The 24832-nt window shown below is 39.2% G+C and overlaps 2 protein-coding genes across 3 annotated transcripts in view; both read right to left on the reverse strand.

Moving 5' to 3' along the window:
• Positions 1–390: 390 nt before the first annotated feature.
• The window catches only part of CHMP4C (charged multivesicular body protein 4C), a 39864-nt gene continuing 15422 nt past the window's right edge, over positions 391–24832 (reverse strand). For both annotated transcript variants that reach the window (XM_088149169.1, XM_007432522.4), the window contains exons 2-5: positions 11398–11575; positions 8184–8292; positions 6772–6880; positions 391–630 (exon numbers count right to left, since the gene is read on the reverse strand). In XM_088149169.1, coding sequence (XP_088005295.1) covers positions 566–630; positions 6772–6880; positions 8184–8292; positions 11398–11575 — 461 coding nt within the window. In that variant the 3' untranslated portion in view covers positions 391–565. The remainder of the gene's footprint in view (positions 631–6771; positions 6881–8183; positions 8293–11397; positions 11576–24832) is intronic.
• Positions 12021–24832, reverse strand: part of LOC103051738 (myelin P2 protein-like) — a 52873-nt gene continuing 40061 nt past the window's right edge. The window contains exon 8 of the mRNA XM_007432525.3: positions 12021–13962. The gene's annotated coding sequence lies outside the window, so the exon portion shown is untranslated. The remainder of the gene's footprint in view (positions 13963–24832) is intronic.

Consider the following 24832-nt stretch of genomic DNA (forward strand, 5'->3'; position numbering starts at 1 on the left):
TGAACGAACCGTTGGCATTCGGGAAGAAACCACTGAGAACAAAGAATTCTAACTTAGAGTTCTTTGTTTTCAATAGTTTCTTCCATAATGCCAGTTATTCCATATGTTTTAACCGCTCTAATTTTGTTTGAAAAAACATTTGGAAAAGAGATTCCAAAACCAAGCCAATTTCAGTTCTCTGTCAAACCATTGCATCATTCACCGTTGCATCAATAGGTTTTGCAACCTACACATGTTCTGAGCATAAGAAAAGTGAAAGCCAACAAGAGTAACATTAATCAAGTCATTGTCTTGCTTGTTATCTGGTTTCTTTAGCATAAAAAAAAGGAAGTCTGCTGAAGATATATCTGAAGGAGAAAGACTATACTGGCAGTAGTCTTGAGAGTGCTGGGCTCTTAAAAAAAAAAGAAGAATATATACAAGAATATATAGAATATATACACATATTTCACCAGTGACCTATTTTGGTCAATATTCCACATAGCTACACTCTGTATAAAACATAAGCACTGTTCCATGAAGTCCTTCTACTTGGTATTCATTTGAAGCCTGTGAGAAATTGCTGTTAAGAGGCCCATGCCGCCAGCTGCTGCATGTCTTCATCATCTTCCACCCTCTTCTTTGAAGAAGCTGTAACAAATAATAACAACAAATTATTATAAATAATAATTGTTCAGCATACAGGAACAACGAAGTACAACTTTGCTGTCTCTATGGGAAGACTGAGAATTTGGATTAGAGGCATTGTGGCTAAAAGTTATCAGTTAAAAGACACACTACCATAAACAGGGATGACTTCAGTAGAACTATTCACACAATAATTGTGTGCATGGCTTTAAGTCAGATCACAAGACTTGGATCCATATGATCAAATCCAAGTGTAGCCTCAGCTACCGCAAACTATTACTCTATGTACAATGCATTCTTTCATCATATAGGTAGTCCTTGCTTACCAACAGTAATTGGGACAATGAATTCCATCACTAAACAATGCAGTTGTAAGGCATGACATCATATGACCATGCCAACATATGACAGCAATTCTGGCAGTCCCAGTTGCTGCTGTTAGGCAAATCCCATGCGGTCACAGCTGCAATCACATGATTGTCAAACCTCCTGCCGGCTTCCCCATTGACTTTGCTTGTTGGAAGCCGGGAGTTAAGGTCGCAGGTGGTGATCATGTGACTGCGGGATTCTGCGACGACTGCAACTACGAGGACCAGTCATAAGTATCCCTCATTCAGCACCATTGTAAGTTCGAACAGTCGCTGAATGAGTGCTGGTTCAGTGAGGACTACCTCTACCTGTACTTTCTACCCACTGTTGTCACATCAAGAACTCATATACTCTTCATGTGTCAAGATGGTTACTATTATATCCAGGTATGTTGAATTTCAGACATGATGGACAGTGTGAATGGATGGCACCAGGGAGTAGGAGTTTGGAAATATGGACTAATGCCTGGGGCATTCTATCCCACTACGTTTCTACCAGCATTTGCAATAGAAACTTAAAATTTATCCATTTTTCCATCTTTAATATAGGTTCTACCAAGGTACAAAAACATATCTACATGCTGTTTTTTCATCATGTACATAAAACTGTCAATGGTACAGGCCATTTCTCTGTCATAACATAATTACCTTGGCCTTTGATACATTAATTTTCCATTCAGTTGTTGCAAGATACAAACTAACATTCACTGCAAATGAGTCAGGTTCTCAGCCAAAAAACACAGCGTCGTCCAATACAAAACTACATGTACATTCACATTCCTCAAGCAACATGTCACTATCACCAGAAGCATTCCTTTTACTTTTATCAATAATTACATTAAACAATCAAGGAGATATCATACTTCTTTGTTTTATTCTCTGCTCAATGTTGAACCATCCACTAAGCGTTCCATTTGTTCACATGCTTGCTTTACTTCTAGCATATGAGAGAAAGCCAGTTTGGTATAGTGGTTTAGGTGCTGGCCTCGAAACCAGGAGATCATGAGTTCTCGGCCTCCCTTAGACATGACAGCCAGCTGGGTGACTTTGGGCCAGTCATTTGCTCTCTGCCCAACCCACCTCACAGGGTTGTTGTGGGGAAAATAGGAAACAGGAATATTAGGAATGTTCACTGCCTTGAGTTGATCAAGTATGTATGTATATATGTATTAAAGGCATACAGATTTAAAGGATAGATTTAATACGTATATGCATACATACGTACGTATGTACATATATATTTGGTCAGCTCAAGGCAGTGAACATCCCTAATGCTCCTGCTTCCTATTTTTCCCCACAACAACACTATGAGGAGAACAGAAAGTAGTGGGATAGAATGCTCCAGGCATTAGTCCACATTTCCAAACTCTTACTTCCTGGCGCTACCCATTCATACTATCTAATACAGGTAGTCCTCGCTTACCAACCATTTGTTCAGCAACTGTTCGAAGTTATGATGGTGCTGAAAAAATAACTTTACAGCCCATTTCCAACCTTTGCAGCATCCCTCAGTCACATGATTGCCATTACAGTTAATATGCGTTGTCTTGTGCCTAACCTGTGGTTTTTCTTTTTTCGCCCACTGCAGAGCAGATTGATTGGAGAAAAAGGGATTGCAGGAAACCAAGCTGTTTGCTCTTCTACACATTGAAAGCAATGTGATCATACTGGCAGCCTGGGGCTGGAAGCCACAGGTGCGCTATGCAGATTTCTTACTGTACTCTCTTGAAATCTTTTTCTCTCCAAGCCCTCTGCTCTGTGAGGGAGGGGGGAGAAAAAAAGCAAGCAATTTTTGTAGGCAATCTCTCCTTTGCCTGACACCCTCCACCCCCCCGCAGAACAGAGAGATTGGAAAGGGATTTCAAGAGATTAAGCTGTTTGCTTTAGTACACATTGAAACCAGTGTGCTCATCCAGGCAGCTCAGGGCTGGGAGCCACCATGCGCTACAGTACTCTCTTGAAATCTCTTTCTCTCCAATCTTTCTGCTTTGCCAAGGGATGGGGGTGTACACATTGAGAGCAATGTGATCGCGCTGGCAACAGGAAAGGGTCAGGCAAAGGAGAGATTGCCTACAAAAATCGCTTACTTTTTTTGTCACCACCCTCCTTACAGAGCAGAGAGTTGGAGAGAAAGAGATTTCAAGAGAGTACTGTAAACTGTTTGCATAGCACACCTGTGGCTCCCAGCCCCGGGCTGTGGCATGATCACATTGCTTTTGATGTGTACAAGACAGTGAGCAGGCACTCAAGCATTCCAAAGGGCAGGGGAGTAATTAGGAGGCAAACAAAAGCTGAATGTGTACAACTGAGTAGTCTTGCCTCTTTCCAGCCAGAAAGCACAGTCATGGTCACATGATTTCCACTTAGCAATGGAGTAGTCCCAATTATGGTTGTTAAGAGAGGACTACCTGTAATAAATAAATATGGCACTAACTCAGCAACTAACCTTCAATTCTGTATTTCTGCATGTTCCATAATTAAAGCCTATGCACTATCTTATGCTTTCTCTTAATCAATGTACAATGTACAATAATACATGTACAATGTACATGTACAATAAACCTTCTCACATTCTTACCTTTCTCAGGTCTGCAGCACTCCCTGCTCAACATGAAACCAGACTGCACTTCCCAAATTTTGCTTTTATCTCTTGTACTATTTCAGTTAGAATTCTGCAAACACCTTCCCAGACTTAACAAATCAACCTTATTTTTCCAAATTCCCATAGCATTTATGACTTCCTTTTCATTTTTTTCTTGGAAACTAGCATTTATATCAATTGTTTCAAATCCATTCCTCAGCAAATCACTATCATTCCCATACAATTCTCTAAAAATTCTTCCCAGTGCTTCCTCACTGCAGACTCACCCCAAATTATCTCATCACTTGTATTTACTTCTATTCACTGTGCTGGAAGCTCTTTCATCCTTCATCCAAGACAATTCTTTATTTCTATCCAAATTGCTCTGCTTTTTCTATTTCTTTTCATCTAAACTGTTCCTTGCTTTCTATGACTACATTATTTCTAATAGATATGTGTATGTTATACATTAAACAATAACTTCCTCTCATTTTTTGCAGCATTTTGATATGCATTTCTTTTCTATTTTCCAGCCTCTTCATCTTTCTCCCAAGAATATTTTTTCATACTCTCCATTAACAAGACTCCACACACTTCTATGGCACTTTGTAACACAACTCTTCCCAGTAATGCACATCTGCACACTATTGTGTCACTCCGTGACTTAATTCTTTCCTATGTCAAACAGCCTTTATGTTTTCTTTCCTTATATTCCATTTTCTATTCACTCTGTTGGGAGACAGAAGTCAGGACTATTACTTTCTCTTCTTCCAGGCATTCTCTCTTATTTTAGTTTCTTTTCCTTTTTTCCTTTTCTGCCATGTCCATTTCTTGGTAGTGTCAAGAAATAATCTCACATTCAGAAACATCATCTTGGGATCCTTCATTAATTCTGTCAACTTTCCATCATAAGAAGTAAAACAAATTATGCATCTAGATTTATATTAATTATTTTGCAATGTGTACATATAAATAGACTGACGGAACTACTGTAGCAAACCAGTTTTTTTCCTAAGTAAATGCTCATGACAAGGTCACTATTTTCATTCATTCTTCAGTCTTCGAATGACCCAATCATTTTTTCGATACTTTCATCTCATTCCCACCCAGCCATTCATGTCATCTAGCAGAGTAATCTTTCCCCTAGTTTGCATTCATTCAGAACTTGTATGATTTTTCCAAAAGCTTAATTTTCTTCTTTTATTACCATTCATTGGAATGTACATGCAGCTATCATCAACTTATAATTCCTCCTTTCATATATATCCACAACTATATTGATCTAGATGATCCAATTTATACCTTCTGACATACATTTTAGCCCTTTCATTCATAATTAAAGCTATAAATTCACTTCCCTGCATGGATTCATCAGTTCCATACTGCAGATTAGGACCTCCTTTCTCTTAGTTCATAAACAACATATCTATTTATTTCATTTCATTCATTACCTTATGCTTTTTTTTTTTTTTTTTTTTTTACCATTTAGGGCCAAAAGTACAAAGGCCAGTTGTACCTCAAGCATGTTCACCCTATTCTGTGCAAGTGAGGATCTCTAACCTTGAGACTCTGTAAGCCAAAATATTTTGCCTGCATCCCACTGAGGAGGTATATGCACGTACAGGTAGTCCTTGCTTAACATCCACTCGTTCAGCAACCATTCAAAGTTACAACATGGCTGAACAAGGGGTACTTACAACAGGGTCTCATAGTTGTGGCCATTGCAGCACTTCTGCAGTCACATGATTGCGATCTAGGAGTTCAGCACCTGGCTCACAATTACAACATTGCAGCATCTCATAGTCACGCGATCGCCATTTGTGATCTTCACTCCTGGCTTCCAACAAGCAAAGTCAATGGGAAAGCTGGCAGGAAGTTGCAAATGGTGACCATGTGACCACAGGACACCACGACCATGTGGGAGTTGCTTAATTATGGCAACTGGGACTGGTGCAGTCATGTGACATCACTCCTTATGACCACATTGCTTAGCAATGGAGTTCCCAGTCCCAATTACCATTGGTAAGTGAGGACTACCTATATTCCTACCCACTCAGGGTGCTGCATCCATATGTCGCAGTATTCTACAAAGTGTGTGTGTATGACATGTGGGTTCTTATTAGTAGTGTGCTACACCATTGCATTTTAATATTTTTTCACTTTAAAAATTCATACCATCAACCAGGTTTTGCAACAGGTTAAATACAATTTGTAGTATTAGTATAGAAGTTAAGTCACTAGTTTAATCAAAAGATATACTGTTAAATTAAGTTTTACAGCTGGTGATTTTATATTGTGAGTCCTAGAGCCCAGTGGTGTTCTAAAGCCCTTTTCTATTTGATGTTCCTGCGAGGCAGAAATTATCACTGTCAGATATAAACATAAACTGGAACTGGATATACAGTGAGGTTGCCATTCAACCTTTTTTTATACTGATTTTACACACTGATCTCATCACTTTCTATACTCACTCTATGCAACTATTCTCTCTGTGCAACTGAAGGAGCCAAACCTACTAGTAGGAAAAGCAGTTATGGGAAATATGATTCTATTCTATTATCAAGGCTAGCTGATTGCTACAACTCTTCAGAATGTTACCACCCATTTATAGTTGAAAATAATGTCTCTAGAAAATTGAAATTTTTCATGTATGGCAGAGTACACAAACTTGTTTGGCTTACTCCAATATAATACCAAATGACTGGACAACCAATACAGCAAAATCACCCTGCTTGAAATGAAACTATGGGATCCCAACTGTTCTATGGTCCCATCAAATGGCTTACAATACTGGTGAGGGAGATTTTCAAACCACCATCGCAAATCAAGAACAGGAACGATTGTGGAATCAAGTGGCAAACCACTAAATGCACATTTGAAAACAAGCAGCCAGACAGAACAACTACACATAGTTGCAGAGCAAGCTTTTTTTTATTCAGCCATTCCTGAGGAATTTCTGTAGCCATGTCAATCATCATATCTAGGGAAGACTTTGCTTGCAGCTACTTCGGTTTTTACAAAATATCATTCCAAAGAGCTAAACAGAGCACTGCCTACAATTCTACACTTTTAGACAATAGATGAGAAACCTCAAGGAAGATAAAATTAATCTGAATGGTAGAGACATTGTGATTTTTCCTTTTCTGCGCAATATTCCTATATCATACTTTAATAATAGATAAGAAAACAATTTACCAGGATGAGAAGGCAATGGGGTAGCTGGGACACTTGGTAAATGGACATTTGTCATCTTATTATTGAGTTCCTCCTGCTCTAGCTCCTCTAATTCTGCCAAAAGTTCATCCTGAAATTTAAAAAATCAGCAGGTTATACTTCAATAAACAACCTCTAGTGTCAAAAGAACCTCTGATTACAACAGTCTCACAACTGTAGCCAACCAGGTATGGTTGCCTTTATAAACTTTATAAAAGAAATTTTATAAGTTTGTTTTAGGTTTTCAGCACGCCAATGACCTACATAAATGGGTGATGAAACGGACTATAATATTGTTTAGGACCAGTAAATTTAACTGGAGGTCTCAACCAAATATTTTAAGAAGCTACTGGTTGATAAGAATGAAACCAAATAAATCAAAATTATATTATATTGACCAGAAATATAGTTGATACAAAAAAGGCTACAAGTGTTTTTTTGTTTTGTTTTTTTTTAAAGTTGCTCCATTTCATGCTCACTGTATTACTCAAGAAGGACAAGATATGTTTTGGTTTTGTAAAATCAAGTCTTTCTGGTTTTGTAAAAAGAGAAGCTACTGGTATATACTGAAAGTTGCTTCCATTTAGTGGTACAAAATGACCCAACTCAAACTAGATTAGTGGATGTAGTAATTCAACTCCAAGTAGCCCAACGTGGACTGAGCATGCTCACTGCACTTGTTCCTAATGAAGACAAAAACAAAACTGGGAAAAGAGGGAATGGAACAGGGCCTCTTTAGCTGTGCCAACAGTTATTCATCACCAGAAGAAGAGCAGAAGAACTATCTTGTCAGTCCACCTTTTATTACCCTCCTCATGGGCCAAAATGGTGAGCTGCTTCTATTTTCTGGCTTGATGCACAACCTATAGATTTGCTTATCAAGACAGAAAAATTTCCCACTCTTCAAAGAGCTGGTGTGCAAAGTGTGGTGAAAATGGGGGTAGAGAAAAATAAAGTAGCTTGACAGTAATAATCCTCCCTCCTTGCATGTTGTGGTACACAGCTTCTCTGAATGCCAGAAGACAACAATGGAGTATCCTGGAAGAAGGCATCACTGACCAGCTGGAATAAAATCAGGAATGTACCACACATTTCTACTTCCTATTGTAGATTCCATCAAATATGTCAGAAGTCCAATAACTTTGTCAGAAATTGGGGTATGTTTTTGCATTGTTTTGACATGGCAATTTGTATGCTGTTCTGAATGCTTTATTTAGGACAGTCCAGTCTCTATTTTTCTGCCATTTCAACAAATATCTCTTCAATCATCTGAGAATTCAAGTGCATTTAAGGGAAAACGTTAAGCACTTGAAAGACAAGAATTATAGCAAATGTAAAATTACCAATAATATTAAAGTTAGAGCCATTTCTTGTTCTTAAATGTCAAAACATACCTCATCGAAGTCATCAGCAACTTTTCTTGTAAGAGCCTCTGTGATTTCTTGGGCAATATCTTGTTGCTCAGTGATATCTTGCATCATTTCATCAATTTTGTCCAAGTCCCTAAGGGAGGGAGGGAGGGAGGGAGGGAGGGATTCTTTAGTAAATTTGTATATCATGCTTCAAGACAGAATGGCTTAGTGGATTCCAATAAAATTCTAAAAATTCCATAAAAATCAATAATCATCAGAACAAAAAACAGCAACAAAATAGAGGTTTAATTTTGGGGAGGAAGTTGAAAGCCTGGGAAAACAGAAAAGATATAATATTAGGCCATACACTTTAATGAAACAATTCAATAAGATAAGGCATCATAATTAGTAAACTTCCACTCTTTATAAGCCATTATCTTGGATTATTAGTGTATTCAAAGGGCTGTCGAAGACAAATTTAATCTGTGATAAGGTTAATGTGGAGGCAACATTCCTTCATATATTCAACCCCCAAATTCTGCAAGGGCTTTAAAAACAAGCCCTTGAATCATGCTTATAAAAAGTAAATAGAAATATTAATTAAGCAAAATAGATATATACATAAGGAGCAATCCCAGTTAGTTTCCAAGCAGCTCTAGTTTGCATTTTGGAGATTAAATCTCTAAATGGGAACCTATACATGGTGTTCTGGACATGGTCAAGCCCCAAAACAATCCTGTTTCATGCCCAGAACACCATGAAACATTTCTGGTTCAGAAGATTAACTTCTGGAAAATCCCCATACTATTTTTGGAATGGCTGAACTGGCAAGGTCCAGAGAAGGAACCAAACATTCTGAAGATTTCTGGAAGATTCTGTTTCTCCAGAATGTGTACCTTCCAGATTTACAGACTTCAACTCCCAGAATTCTTAGCAATTATCGCCTAGAAGAATTCTCAGATTTGAGATATATGCATCTTCAACTCAATTTGAAGTTATAATATAACTCAAGATAAAAGGAAAAAAGATGCCTATTGGTAGAGCATGTGCAGAAATCTCAGTTGAAACTAAGTGTGCAGCTTGCAATGATCTCTGGCTCAGGCCACATTGAGCTGCTGCTGTACAGGTAAATCCAAAAAAAAGGATTTAATCTTAGATATAATGTATAATTAAAATCCTGGTAACTTCATCCATACCTGAAGACAAAACTTGCCATAATCCCTTTTGTGAAAGGGGGCCCACAGTAGCCAATTTACAGGGCCGCACATTCTGAGCATCTGGAGGACAAAATCACTCAGATCCAGTCCCAGTTGGATGCCAAGCATGGGACATGGTCTGTAGAGATGCCCAGGGTATGGACTTACCCTGTTAACAGTTTGATCCTGTTGAATCCAAGGAAGTGGACAGGGTCAATGCCACATCAACTAGATCCATGTGCCTCCTGGCTGGTTAAGGCCACTCGGGAAGTGACATGTGGCTGGGTCCAGGCGATGGTGAATTCATCCTTGAGGGAGGGAGTGTTCCCAGCTGCCTTTAAAGAAGTGCTGATGCATCCCCTCCTCAAGAAACCATCACTGGATCTCACCATATTGGACAATTTTCACCCAGTCTCCCACCTCTCCTTTCTAAGGAAGGTGGTTGAGAAGGTGGTGGTGTTACAACTCCAGAGGATCCTGGAGGAAACACATTATCTGGACCCTTTCAGCCAGGTTTCAGACCCGGATTCGGGACAGAAATGGCATTGGTCACACTCATGGATGATCTCTGGCAGGAGCAGGATGGGGGTAGTGCATCCATCCTTGCTCTTCTTGACTTCTCAGTGGCTTTCAATACCATCAACCAGGGTATCCTTTTGGGTTGACTTAGGGAACTGTGAGTGGGTGGCAGAGTTTTGCACTGTTTCCCTTCCTTCCTCCAAGGTTGATCCCAATCAATGTTGATTGGGAGCTAGAGGTCCAGCCCATGGTCCTTCCACTGTGGGGTGCTGCAGGGTTCGGTACTCTCTCCACTCCTTTTTAACATCTACATGAAACCACTGGGTAAGATCATCCGCCACCATGGGATGAGTTATCATCAATATGCAGATGATACACACTTATACATCTCCATCCTGGGTGACTTGAGTGACCCTTTTGTGGTGCTTGGAGGCTGTGGGGGTCTGAATGGGGTGCAACAGGCTTCAGCTGAACCCTGGTAAGATGGAATAGCTGTGGATTGGAGGCCCCTCTCTATCCAAGGATTTACCAACTTTGCTTTTGGATGGGGTGGGTCTGTCCTAGACAGACCCAGTGTGTAATCTGGGGGTCCTCCTGGACTCACAACTCCTACTCAAGGAGCAGGTGGCAGTTGTGCCCAGGAGGGCCTTTGCCCATGTGGTGCACCAGTTACGCCCTTTGCTTCATGTGGTGCACCAGTTACGCCCTTTCCTGGATCAGGAGGCTCTCTGGTCAGTCACTCACACCCTGGTCATCTCTTGGTTAGACTACTGCAATTCGCTCTACATGGGGTTATCCTTGAAGAGTATCCAGAAGCTACGGCTGGTTCAAAATGCGGCCACATGGACAATCTTGGGTGCCTCAAGGATGACTCATATCCTTTACTGCAGGAGCTGCAGTGGGTGCCAGCTTGCTTCTGGGTCCAATTCAAGGTGTTGGTTATTACCTTTAAAGCCCTACATGGCATGGGTCCATGTTACCTGAGGGACCATCTCACCCCCATCACATCAACCAATCCCACCCAGTCAGGCAGAGAGGGCATGTTATGGACCCCATCAGCAGGAGAATGTCGGCTGGCAGGCCCAGGAGGAGAGCCTTCTCTGCTGTTTTCCCATCCTTTGGAATATTCTGCCCCCAGAGGTGCGGGGGGCCCCTACCCTCCCAGCTTTCTGGAAAGGACTAAAGACCTGGCTCTGCCAGCTTGCATGGAGTGATAAGAGCTCTGAACAATCATGGGGGTGGCTGGTGCCATGATGATGCTCCCTGAGCTACTTGCTAATTCCAATTTCTTGGGAATTATTTATTATTTATTTAAGACTGCTTTTATATTCATTTTAACTGATTTTATCTTTTCTGTAAACCACCTTTTTAACAAGATGGGCAGTAAAAAATTTGATATATAAATAAATAAATATAAATTAAAAAATTAAAAGATGGAGCATGATTGATTCTTATGCAAGAAAGGCATAAACACATCAAGCAAGTTTAAGTGTAAGAGTTAAGTTATTTTCTGTGGATTTTTGACAACATTTTCCACTTACATGTTTTCATGTACTTTTTTCATGGCCTGAGCAGCATAGCCCATATTCTTGAACACTTCTGTATTTGCGTAGGAATTTTCAAGTGCCTCACGCTGGAATTCAATGGTGGAAAGAGTCCCATCAATTTGGCTCAACTGTTTCTCATACCTTTTTTTTCTTTTCAGTGCCTGCAGTGCAGCTGTTGAAATAACAACAGGGAAAGGTTAACTATTTATCTCATAATCCAATGCAGAAGAAATATGGCTGCTTTAGTTCCTAACATCAAATCAGAGGCAGAGTGCCAGGTTTACTGAGCAAGCAAGTTGAGCAAATTCAGTGAAGCTAAATAAACACCTGAAAAATCTATCAGGACACACAACTGGAGGGCACCCAGGTTAAGGAAAGCTGTACTAAACTCTAACCCATCTTCCCAGTTTACTACAACAGCAAAAGAATTTCCAGTGGTGATTCACAGCAGGTTAACTGTTCATCCTTCTGAAACACAGATGCATTTCTTTCCATTTAACAATCAAATTACTGCTATAAATGCAATCAGCCATATCTTTTGTTCACAGGATAAAGGTTAAGAGATGTGGTTCCCACCTGATATGTTAGACTGCAGTTCCAACAATCTCTTGTCATCGGCCATACTGGCTCAAGGCATCAGGTTACCTTTATAATGAATGGAGGGTAGGAAGAATCTAAGAGTATTTCCTTATTGGAGCTGAATGGAATGCTCTAAATCAATATAGCAAATATAGTATAACCCCCCTCCACTAAAAGAAAAGGATTGTTCTGTGTTCATGTCTATGTACTGACACTTAGGCATGTAGAGACAGGAAGGAAAAGTAACACAGAAGCAGTTGTAACAGACACTGAGATACAGAGAAGCAGCTAGCTAAAAGCTGAAAATACCTTAGATATACATGTACTGGATGCACGTCTGAGATTCCTCTCTTTGCTGCAAGATTATTTTGAATTTTTTCTCCATCCTATAAAAGTCTCCACTGAACTCCTTCCCCAAAAGAAGCCAACCTCTAGCAACCTTGAACATCTCACTGTCTGGGGATGTTGGGAACAGACTAGTGCAAAAGTACAACAGCATATGAGAAAGACTGGTAGGCAGAGATATTATCTCCATTCACGTTTAACGACTGGAAAGATGAGTTAGACTTGACTATAGCCATCACTCATCCTCTTGAAGAGAAAAAAGATGGAGACTCAAGGGAGCTCTTGGGTTTATAGGGCCCAAAGTATGTGAATTCCAAATTTCAAGAGTCATCTAGTCCTGTTGGACCAGCTAGACAACTACATGTCCTGAGATCATAACATGTGCTTTCCAAAGCATTTGCTTAACTTGTGACTTCAAATATTTAGAATTAAAAAATTTTGGGGGACTACTTTAGCCTTAATTTGAACGTATCTGTAGTTTTTTTCAGGCCTTCAGCACCGTTACTTGATCTCACATATAAACTCCCAGCTACCCTGACCAAATTGGCTAAAACATCACAGTATCACCAAACTGCATGAGATTTTGGTAATTTGATCAAAATTGGAAGTAAATTGTTAATCATAATACTTTGAGACTTCATGAGATTTCATTGTTGATATGCAAACTTGTCAAATCCTGCAAGATTTGGTGATCTTATGAGATTTTGATATATTTAATTTTAGAAATTATAATGTAATTGGAAGGGCTGCAAGTATCATTTTGTGAGAAACACATGAATGCTATACTGCCACTCCCCGTTCTGAACTATAGACAGATAAGTATATACAACTACTTTGCTTTTATGCAATAAATATTGTCCTCAACCTTTGTTTTACAAAGCTAAATACCAAGCTAATGAACAGATCAGCATTGTAAAGTCAAAAATCTTGACTGTACCCAAACAGTATATATATTTACTGTAACCATACATATATGCATAATCTAAAACAGCCTTCTCAATCTTGGGCACTGTCCAGATGTATTGATTTTTATATCCAGAATTCCCCAACCACATAGCCACTGTTGAAAATTCTGGGAGCTGGTCCACACATCTGGAGGGAACCCAGGATGGGGGAGACCAATGTAAAAATATTTTTAAAAATACTTATCACATGTCATTTTTAATTACTGTCAGCTAGAACATTCTGGACTAATTAAAGAACAACTGATCATCAGTGCTGTAGTGCTGCAAAAGACATACCAACGTCTTGGACTGAAATTTTCCAACCTAAAGCCATCCAAATGTTCCCACTAACAAAACTGGCTGGGAGTTCTATGACTTGTACTGCCAACACTACTGGGAGGCACCAGATTGGAGAAGGCTGACTGAACTTTGAATTCAGAGTCACTGCCAGTAAGATCTGACAGCAATGGAGATAATGGTCTAAGGGTTTTAGCATACCACTACTTTATTTATATGGTAAATGTGCACGTCTTCTTTATTGGATCAGCAACATAGCCAAGTCCTAATCCCAAGATTTGACAGTACTGGAAATAAACTTACATCATAGAAAGTCTGAGACTGGAAAAAGAAGATCCCCATTCCAAACAGTCAGAAAAAGTAGAAAGCCAGATAAGGAGAATCAGAGACTAATCTGAAATAAACATAATGTCACAGGTCATAATTCTACATCGATTTTCCTACTTTTGTTTTAAAACAGTGCCACAATTTCAAAGTGTGACAATCTGAAAATCTTTAATTATTATGAAGTATTATGTAAAACAAATATATATTCTGAAATAAAAATAAGTTTACCTTAAAAATGAACATCAAGCAAGCACAGAACTTACTATAGAGATTACATTTGCAGATTTTTTGGTATTTCTCAAGTTAAGAGTCAAAGAAAATGAGATGAATGGGATTTTCTCACAAATAATTCCATACATTAAAACTACAATTTTAATAATTAATGCTTTGATCATGTCATGCCAGAAGGCAGACACCAGGAAAGATCCATGAAAATTCAGAATTTCATTAATTTCTGCAAATATGACAAGACTTTCTAAACCCCCATAAGATTTAATTATTATTTGTTTAGGATTCAATTGCAAATGACTCTAAGTAAGGTACATTCCAAATTGATAGTATTTTTTTTTAAATGTAACAACATAATATAAATGCAAATAATCATAATGATCTCCACCCACATCACATTGAAGAATATCATTTTCCACAATAAAATTCATTCTGCAGGGTGGGAACCCATCTTATATCAATCCCCAGAAAATAGCCAGGTTACCAGCTATTCTGGCGGACTGCCAACACATAACAGGTTCTCCAGGAGAAAGGACAAAAATCCCCTTTACGTAAACAGAACTGTGCCTCTCTAGTTTCCACTAATACTTGCAAGTTTAAATTGCATTTCTTTCATGCTTTTTAAAATCCAACTAGCTAGAATATTGCAATGAACAACTGAACAGTTTGTAATTCTACTCTTCATACTACTCATGTCGTTTCAAATGAAAATCAAGCTGTACCTTGAAAGGAGATTCCAGAACTTTGTAGTTTATAAAATAAAAAGGTCTCATGCCCTGCTCCTGCAGAGAGATGTTTTCATAAGCAAATCCCAGAGAGAGCTTCTCTAATTATTTAAACTTAGAACATATGATTGAATTTAGACAGTGGTAGATGAACTCTAGTCCATATCTCTGAAAATATTTATTCTCATGATTCTTCCGTTGGAGTGCCCCATATGTGCCCCACACAAAGGCTGCTGTTGGATTAGTTTACAAGATCATTAATGATTTAAAAATAATTATATCAAGGGAAACTGAAATGATCATGTTTTGACTCATAGTTCAACCATAACTCAAGAGTCCTTCTTATGTTTTCAATCAGCATCAAACTAGAAATTCAGAGGACTATCTTTCCACTAGTTGACACTTCTATTCAGTTATTCCTATATTTATTAAGATGTTCTTTCACACAATATTCTAACTCAGTGCAAAACTTAGAAATAACAGAACTGAAACAATAAACAATATATTCATTTCACTTCTCTCAGGTTTTTGAGACAAAGATGCAACAGCTGTTACAGCTGGAAAATAATTATGAAGAAAATATATTTAAGATATTTATATTGCCACCCAATTTCTCAGATTCTCTAGGCAATACAGAAAGAAACAAAAACATGAAAGCTAAAACAAAACAAAGTAAGAGGAAATGTACTAGATTCCAAAAGCATTTGAATAGAAGGTTGGTAAGCTGAAGGAAATAAGAAATAAGAAACACAATCCTTTTTAGTCAACATGCTTTCATATCAGTAATGTTTCTTGTGCATTTAATGGATGACCATGTGTTACCCAAATATATAAAATCAGTATTTGATCTTCACCACAGTTAACCAAATATAATCATCTCAATTTTTTATGCCAATCCCCTGCAACTTGATCATCTCCAGATGTATGGGGTTCTCTTAATTCCCAACCTGCATGCATATTAAGAATTAATATAGCTGTTGTTCAACAGACTGGCAAAGATGGTTCTACGCCAATACTTATTGGACACTGAAATCCACACAAATAATGCACTAAGGAAGAAAAAGTGTGTGTGCGTGCGTGCCTGAGAGAGTCTCTGCTTCTTGCTCCAACTTCATTAGTCACAGAAATCCCACTTGTGGCATTCCTCTAATTAATGTCCTACTTACATGTGTTTCTAGTCTAGCTTTAAAACAGCAGAAGGCAGAGATAGATTTTACAGTTCAAATTGTGCATTTGAAGAAGAAAAAAAGGGGGGAAGAGAAAAGAACCGCAACTTGGTTGCAGAACATCGTGTCAACATATATATTTAAGTTGTATCTAAACTGTTTAATGATTCACAACATCATGGGCTACCTCAGTGCAATCAAGGGAATTACCTTATCCTAGTACTAATTATTTTTCCACCCACCTCAGCACTGTCAACTCTGATGGCAGCAGCTTTCCAGAATCTCCATTTTTCCTTCACCCACTACCTAGTCCTTTTAATCAGAGATGTCAGGCATTCTACCCAGCATGCAAAGTGTGTGTCTACCACTGACATATTTTTTCTTCTAAAACAGGTCCAAGTAGCACTTGGACCCACTTCTTGGGAAACTGCTCCAAACTTTGCTTCTGCATGCTTTCCCTTAATCCTAATCTTCACACGGTGCTAAGAGCTCCATATATAGAATTGTCCATGGTTTTAATAGCCATCATGGTGAGAAAGTAAGAAATTTGGACCCAGGGCCAAAAAACTGGGAGGAACAGAGTTAACACTTTATCCTTGTTCTATGTTCCTAACTAAAGCTGTCCTCTCTCAAAAAGCAGAAAACAGAGATTCCTGTAATACTTATCCATTTTTGCCTTAGGTGACAAATGATGCAGAGGATGGGGGAGTTTTTCAAGAAAAAGGTTAAATCTTGTACCACTCTTATTATGATCCAAAGCTGAATCCTCCACCTCATAAGCAAGCAAGAGTTAGCGGCTAATAAGACTTTTATGTGACAACAAAAACCTATTTATGTGTTTTCACCTTAGACTGAAGTTAGACTTCATAAATCAAAGATATAAATAGGGATGGGGGAAGTTATGCATTTTATAATAAGAATTCAGTAAACTGTTTTCTCTGTTCACGTGTTTAAAGTCTGCAGATTGACTGGAAAAATGACTTTTTCCCAAGACTAGGAAAAATGTAGCAACTGGAAATACTTTGCTATGCAGCTTTCTGGTCTACCTCATCTCTGAATGATATTCTTGTGAACATGCAGCCAGGCTTGTTCTGTGGTAACTTGAAACTCTTCTATTATTACCTAACTTCAAATACTAGCAAAGTCATGGCAGTTTCATCATATGCTTGGATGCTAATCATCATCATGAGGCATGCAACATGTTCACTCATAGCTACCCTTGCTATCACCACTGGAGTATTTTCCTGGAGTTTACCAAAAGCAATTTACTATGCCTCTTTGAGACAAAAGTGTTGATAGTATTCATGAGAAACAAAATAATCACCCCACATGAGCACATTTTTTCTGGATTTCAGAAGTACCTAAGACCTCTTTAGACATTCAAACATTTGGAAGTATGGAAGGTGACCAGGATGTATTAAGGCTGTGCCCATTTCACCCACAACCTCTGCCTGCTTGACACAAATGGAAATTTAACTCTTTGTCAGAATGTGGAAAGAGTTTCACAAATAAAAAAAAAAGCTGCTAAAACCATATTCCTAAATGGTGCAAAACTGTGTTAAGTTCCTTGTGGCTCAGTTCTCCTTCAAACCTTCCAGGTAAACAAAGAATGGAGAAAGCTGGAAAATTCAGGGCTTCAGATCATCATCATCATCATGCCTTTTTAGCAGTCAACCAGACATTAATGCAAGGAAATCAGTTACACATTTTCAGTGCTTTTAGGGGGAGGACATACCAAATATGACTTCCCATCCAAAATATGGTTCAATATTTGATTTGATGGACTGATATTCCAAATTCAAAACAAAAAAGGGAATCCGTTAAAATCTAGACCACCATCAACCATGGAAGCCTACTGGATGAATTTGGCCCAGTCATTCTCTCTCAACTCAAACTACCTCACAGGGTTGTTGTTGTAGTTGTTGCACTGGGGAAAAATATGAGCAATATGTTATACCTACTTGATCTCCTGAATGAAAGGCAGGATACAAATCAAATGAATGTTTGTAATAGTTTGTAATGTTTGGGGTTTCCCCATTCTCCTATTTACTGATGCATTAATTTCAATAGACAAAAAAGAAAAGAAAAATACCGCAAGAGGATGCAATGAAAGGTTGGGGAGAGAATGAATCTTTTGCCCTGGATCTGTCTGAGGCTTAAGATGCTGCATTTCATTCTCCACACGTTTATCTTGTTCTATACAACTCAAGTTTAAGAATGCTCACAGAGCACTATATTTAAAAGGGACCAGCAGCCAGGAGAATCTTTTCCAAGTCCTATCATTGTCTTAAGGACTTTTCCTAAACTCCCCATAACTTTTTTTTTCCTTCCCCAGTGCAGAACCACACCTAGGAAATTCCAAATACAGTAATACAGTGGGGCAAAAAAGTATTTAGTCAGCCACCAATTGTGCAAGTTCTCCCACTTAAAAAGATGAGAGAGGCCTGTAATTTTCATCATAGGTATACCTCAACTATAAGAGACAAAATGGGGGAAAAAATCCAGAAAATCACATTGTCTGATTTTTAAAGAATTTATTTGCAAATCATGGTGGAAAATAAGTATTTGGTCAATATCAAAAGTTCATCTCAATACTTTGTTATATATCCTTTGTTGGCAATGACAGAGGTCAAACGTTTTCTGTAAGTCTTCACAAGGTTTTTACACACTGTTGCTGGTATTTTGGCCCATTCCTCCATGCAAATCTCCTCTAGAGCAGTGATGTTTTGGGGCTGTCACTGGGCAACACGGACTTTCAACTCCTTCCAAAGGTTTTCCATGGAGTTGAGATCTGGAGACTGGCGAGGCCACTCCAGGACCTTGAAATGCTTCTTACGAAGCCACTCCTTCGTTGCCCGGGCGGTGTGTTTGGGATCATTGTCATGCTGAAAGACCCAGCCACGTTTCATCTTCAATGCCCTTGCTGATGAAAGGAGGTGTTCACTCAAAATCTCACGATACATGGCCCCATTCATTCTTTCCTTTACACGGATCAGTCGTCCTGGTCCCTTTGCAGAAAAACAGCCCCAGAGCACGATGTTTCCACCCCCATGTTTCACAGTAGGTATGGTGTTCTTTGGATGCAACTCAGCATTCTCTCTCCTCCAAACACGACGAGTTGAGTTTAGACCAAAACGTTCTACTTTGGTTTCATCTGACCATATGACATTCTCCCAATCCTCTTCTGGATCATGCAAATGCTCTCTAGCAAACTTCAGACAGGCCCGGACATGTACTGGCTTAAGCAGGGGGACACGTCTGGCACTGCAGGATTTGAGTCCCTGGCGGTATAGTGTGTTACTGATGGTAGCCTTTGTTACTTTGGTCCCTGCTCTCTGCAGGTCATTCACTAGGTCCCCCCGTGTAGTTCTGGGATTTTTGCTCACCGTTCTTGTGATCATTTTGACCCCACAGGGTGAGATCTTGCGTGGAGCCCCAGATCAAGGGAGATTATCAGTGGTCTTGTATGTCTTCCATTTTCTAATTATTGCTCCCACAGTTGATTTCTTCACAGCAAGCTGCTTGCCTATTGCAGATTCAGTCTTCCCAGCCTGGTGCAGGTCTACAATTTTGTTTCTGGTGTCCTTCAACAGCTCTTTTGTCTTGGCCATAGTGGAGTTTGGAGTGTGACTGTTTGAGGTTGTGGACAGGTGTCTTTTATACTGATAACAAGGTCAAACAGGTGCCATTACTACAGGTAACAAGTGGAGGACAGAGGAGCCTCTTAAAGAAGTAGTTACAGGTCTGTGAGAGCCAGACATCTTGCTTGTTTGTAGGTCACCAAATACTTATTTTCCACCATGATTTGCAAATAAATTCTTTAAAAATCAGACAGTGTGATTTTCTGGATTTTTTTCCCCATTTTGTCTCTCATAGTTGAGGTATACCTATGATGAAAATTACAGGCCTCTCTCATCTTTTTAAGTGGGAGAACTTGCACAATTGGTGGCTGACTAAATACTTTTTTGCCCCACTGTACCTCAGTTCACGAACACTTCTGTTCACGAACAATTCAGTTCACAAACAGCACCGTTCGCAAAATTTTGCTTCCGTTCGCGAACTCCACATCGGGTGACGAACATGACTCGCGGCCATCTTCCCTGCTCTGACACGTGGTTGTGGCTTCCTGTAGGGAGGGGGACTCTCCCTCCAAACAATAACCGCCTCCCCACCCACCTTCCCTTCCTCCACGCCAGAAGTCACCTCAAGCAAGGTTAGTGTTCTCTCTCTTCATACTGTACTGTACTTTGTTTCATATTTTTGTGGTTAAAAAAAAAATACATATGGTTCAGAACGGATTAACCTTATTTACATTGAACCTTATGGGGAAATTTGATTCGGTTCGCGACCAATTCGGTTCGCGACCAGAATCGTGGAACGAATTAAGTTCATGAACTGAGGTACCACTGTAATTGAATTACCCTTACAATCACCTTCACCAATAACAAAACCACCCTGCATCACTGTAATTACAGTATATTTAGCAGCATATTCCGTGATCACTGAAACAGAACCTGTGAGATACAAATGATGTTGGGGCAGAATTTAACAGAACCCAGAATATTATGATATACTGTTCATTATCTGAGTGGCAAGTATGAAATGGGATTATGGGTAGGTAGTTTTCATGCTTCCCAAACTGATGCCACCATTGCATGTTTTCTCTGGCCCCTTTTTATCAGAAATCAGAAACCTCCCTATCTACAGCTTGCATACAATGCCAGACTTCCTTTATCCACTTGCCAAAAAGAAAAAATAAACAAATCTAAGCCAAACCCTGGGAGATTTAGTACTTTCTTACGCCCCACAAAGCATATTCTCTTCTTGATTCATGGCTGAAGCAAAACCAAAGTACTAATGCAGTTTTTAATATAGTTGTACACAAACACACACACATAAGTAAATACCATTTTTCTTGGGTGTATGTTTGCCCACTCAGCATTTCATTTGCAATTATAGCATGATCTACCAGTAATAATCACAATCCCATCTTCAAACTGCAGTACTCTCTCAAACACTTATCATTTTCTTGAGGCTGTAATCAATGCCTGGGTTCAAACATTATATTAAACGTGTGATGAGTGCAGGGTCTGTTTAACTCAGATATTATGGTTTTCAAACCACAGTTCATGAGTTAACACAAAGTGTGAACCTAGCCACTGTAGCTTATTCAATAAATATTGACAAAACAAATGATAGTTAAATGCAATGTATGGGAACACAACCAGTGGACCATACTTCTAATTAGGCATGCATAGAGTTGTACTGCTAAGTCTTGGAGTTCAGGAATCAAAGCATAGGATGGAATCCATGAAACACATAATCTCCAGTCTTGAAGTTTCATCCAGGAACTAAACACAAGCAAACCTGCCTGATATTCCAAGCTTATCGACAAGTCTGGCATCAGCTTATGGGTAGGAAATCTAAGCTGAATTGTTATTGTGCTTTCTTGATTCACCCCAAAGTATCAACTGCTTAATCAGGTCTTTGCCAGCCTGTATATCAAATGCACTTACACACTCTATGCTGGGCAAATTTTGTTCCACACATGTCATGGCATCATCTGCCAGATTATTTACCAATATTTTTAGGATCTGGTAGAAAGCACCATAAATAACTTGTTCATTTTGGAAATTAAACATATAATGGTCAAGCAGGATGCATCCACTGAAGATCAAATATAAGCAGACCCATTTAGCATCTTCTTAACCAACTTTTAAAACAAATTGTTTCAACTAATAATAATTACTAATCTTCCATTAGGTTCCTTATCATAACTACAAGAATATGCTGTATCAGAAATGTAACTGGATATATTATCCATTATCTAGGTCAGGGTTCTCCAAAGTAGTCAACATCAGCCACCAAGGGTCAATGGGACTATCCATTATTGTTATTTTTACTCATAGTACTATTAGTTAAAGTAGTATTTATTACATTATTTTCATATAATAAATGTTTGGGGTCAATGAACAATCTGAAACCTTCACAAAGAGTTTGGGGACCCCAGATCTACGGGCTTTTACTAACAATACAATCCTAAAGTGTGTCTAGAACAGCTTGAAGCTTTTGCCTGCTTTCAATTTTGTAACCAAGACCTGAGATCATCAGTAGCCTGTTTCTACAGTTTTTCTAACACTCTGTGATGTATTGAGACTACAATACCTAGAGTTCCTAGATACTTTTCTCTTTGCCAGAAGTTGCAGTCACCAGATATACAGAGGAGACAAGGCAAGGAAAGGCTTCCCTATCTATTTCTATCAGATTTGCTCCAAGGGTCACTTTTTAACCAGGACTTGAACTTTCCTCCTGATATCCAGCAAAACTTTTGTTACAGTGCACCCTGCTACTCCTTATTTGCAATAGCTACCTTTTGAAACCTCTATATCAGGTAGATTCCTGCACGTATTTGCAATTCTCTGGCAGAAACTCCATTTAATCTACATCAGAAAAGGAAACATCCACCTCTGCAAATTAATCAAAAGACAATTTACAATTCTGCTCTCCATTCTTGTTCCTGGCAAGACATCAGATCATATCAGAAGAAAAGTATAACACACAACTTCATGCGAAGAGAAAGCTAGCACATCTAAGCACCTAACAAATTGTGTGCCATATCCACACAGAGGAAGCCCACTTTCTTTTCTCCCTGTTCTCTGGCCCAAGTCAAAAAGAGCATAAATACAATTTCTGAAAAATAATATGCCCGGTGCTTTAGCCAAATATGTAATTTAACCCTAAGTACAGAGCAGATAACAACCTCACATATTTTGCTTTCATGGCTCCTGAATCTATTTAATATTTTTTGAGTCTGGCACTAAAATGGTTGGCTAACAGGTGGATGTATTCTTATCATAATGCAATGTTAGAGCTGGCATAGAAATAAATATGGATAACTACATGAAAGTTCTAAAGGGAGAACTCTCCACAACACAAATATAAGGTGGATTAACCCTCCCTCCCTGCCCCCAGCATCTTTTGAGAAGAATGATCCATGGAAATCAGTGGGACATATTCCAAAGACACGTTTGGACTGCTGGCTGGGAATTCTGTAGTTGTAACACCAGCAAAGGTGGAAAACACTAGGATCAGAACATGGTGCGTGGTGAGAGTACTGCAGTGCTCAGCTTCTCATTAAAGTGGAATCAATGCTTTTGTTATATTGAAGGTAGCTAGCTGAGCACTATCACAAAGCGGTTCTTATAATATACCATTATATAAATTTAGAACACACGTGACTTCTGCAACTATTTTTAATGGCTAGCTAGGATGTATCTGCCAGGACAGAAACAGCAACTGCTGAGTTCTAATTCTAGATTAGATTTCATCCCAACCAAAAGCACAAACTAGCAATCCAAATGGTACATTACGTGACGTTATATGTTATATAATGGTGATCAATTTAGTTTTAACATACACGGTTGGTTAGTTTCATGCATAAACTCCAAAAAGAACTTATGCCCAAATCAGGTCACTCCAACCATTCCAGATCACTGCCCTACTGATTTGCAAATCTGATCTGCAGAAAGAGGGGAAAGCAGCATTTACTACTCTTTCTGCTATTTTTTTTTTAATAAGGGAATAAGAATCAGCAAAAGAGCCAGTTTGTTGTACTGGTTAAGACATCAGGCTAGAAACAGGGAGACCGTGAGTTCTAGTCCTGCCTGAGGCCCCAAGCCAGCTGGGGGACCTTGGGCCAGTCACTCTCTCTCAGTCCTAGGAAGGAGGCAAGGGCAAACCATTTCTGAAAATCTTGCCAAGAAAATTACAGGGACTAGTCCAGGCAGTTGCCAGGAGTCAAGACTGGCTCGAAGGCACCCCCGACCCCGCAAAAAGAGTCAATAAGTTCAAAACCTGGTCTAGGTCCCCTCAACTCTGTCAGATACTGGAAATTAGTTATGTAAAGGAATTGGGACTCTACGCCATAAATTTAAAACTGAACAGAATAGGACCAAATTTGGTGTGGAGAGAAAGTCAGCAAAACACAGACCTAGGGCTGTGAGAGAAGACAAAATAATCTGAAAAATGAAAAATTCCCCCAAAGCATTCCCATGGGAGACAGTTGGGCTGTGACTCAGAAAGATGGTCACTGCATCATTCTAACCCCTCCCCATTCTTCCCTCCAGGTCACATGACCCAGAACAGATTATATGGAATGCACCTAGTGCTTTCCAGTACACATATACACAGAAATGCACACAGACCTAACACAAAGTGATAAGAGAAAAACACATACAGATACTGCTTATTATTTTGTTAAATAGACACCTGCCAAGGCCAATGCTGGTAAAGGTGTTTGAAAGAAACTATGCTTTGCATGCTTTTTCTACCATTTTTTTAATTCCTATTTTAGCCTTATCATGGATTTCTCATCTTAAATGGCAGGAAACCATGCCTTTAGATTTTGGTAATCATGGTTGGAGTGGGTTTTAGGGCTACAAAAACAGGATTCAAAAGGAATAGATGAGAACTGGGAAGTATTAAATTCAAAACCTCACCCTCTTATCCTGGCCAATCCCAGGAGAGTCCCTTAAGAGCTTTTAAAGTTAGGCCTTTCTGATCTAGGACACAGACCACAACAGAGGCAGGCGAGGGATATCTCAGATTTCCCACTACATATGGCTGGCTGGGGAATTCTGGGAGTTGGAAATCCACACATCTTAAAGTTGCCAAGGCTGAGAAACACAATCAGAATTTTCCTTCCACCCTTGGAGGGTCAAATACAGACAGTCCCCTACTTACGAACTTTCGAGTTGCGAACTTTCACCAATGCGAACAAGATGGACCCGGAAGTCGGGAGAAGGAGGAAAAGGGTTAG

This window comes from Python bivittatus, unplaced genomic scaffold, assembly GCF_059951505.1.
Source record: "Python bivittatus isolate LINGU-HERP-01145 unplaced genomic scaffold, Pbiv_v1 ctg000590_np1212, whole genome shotgun sequence".
NCBI lineage: Eukaryota > Metazoa > Chordata > Lepidosauria > Squamata > Pythonidae > Python > Python bivittatus.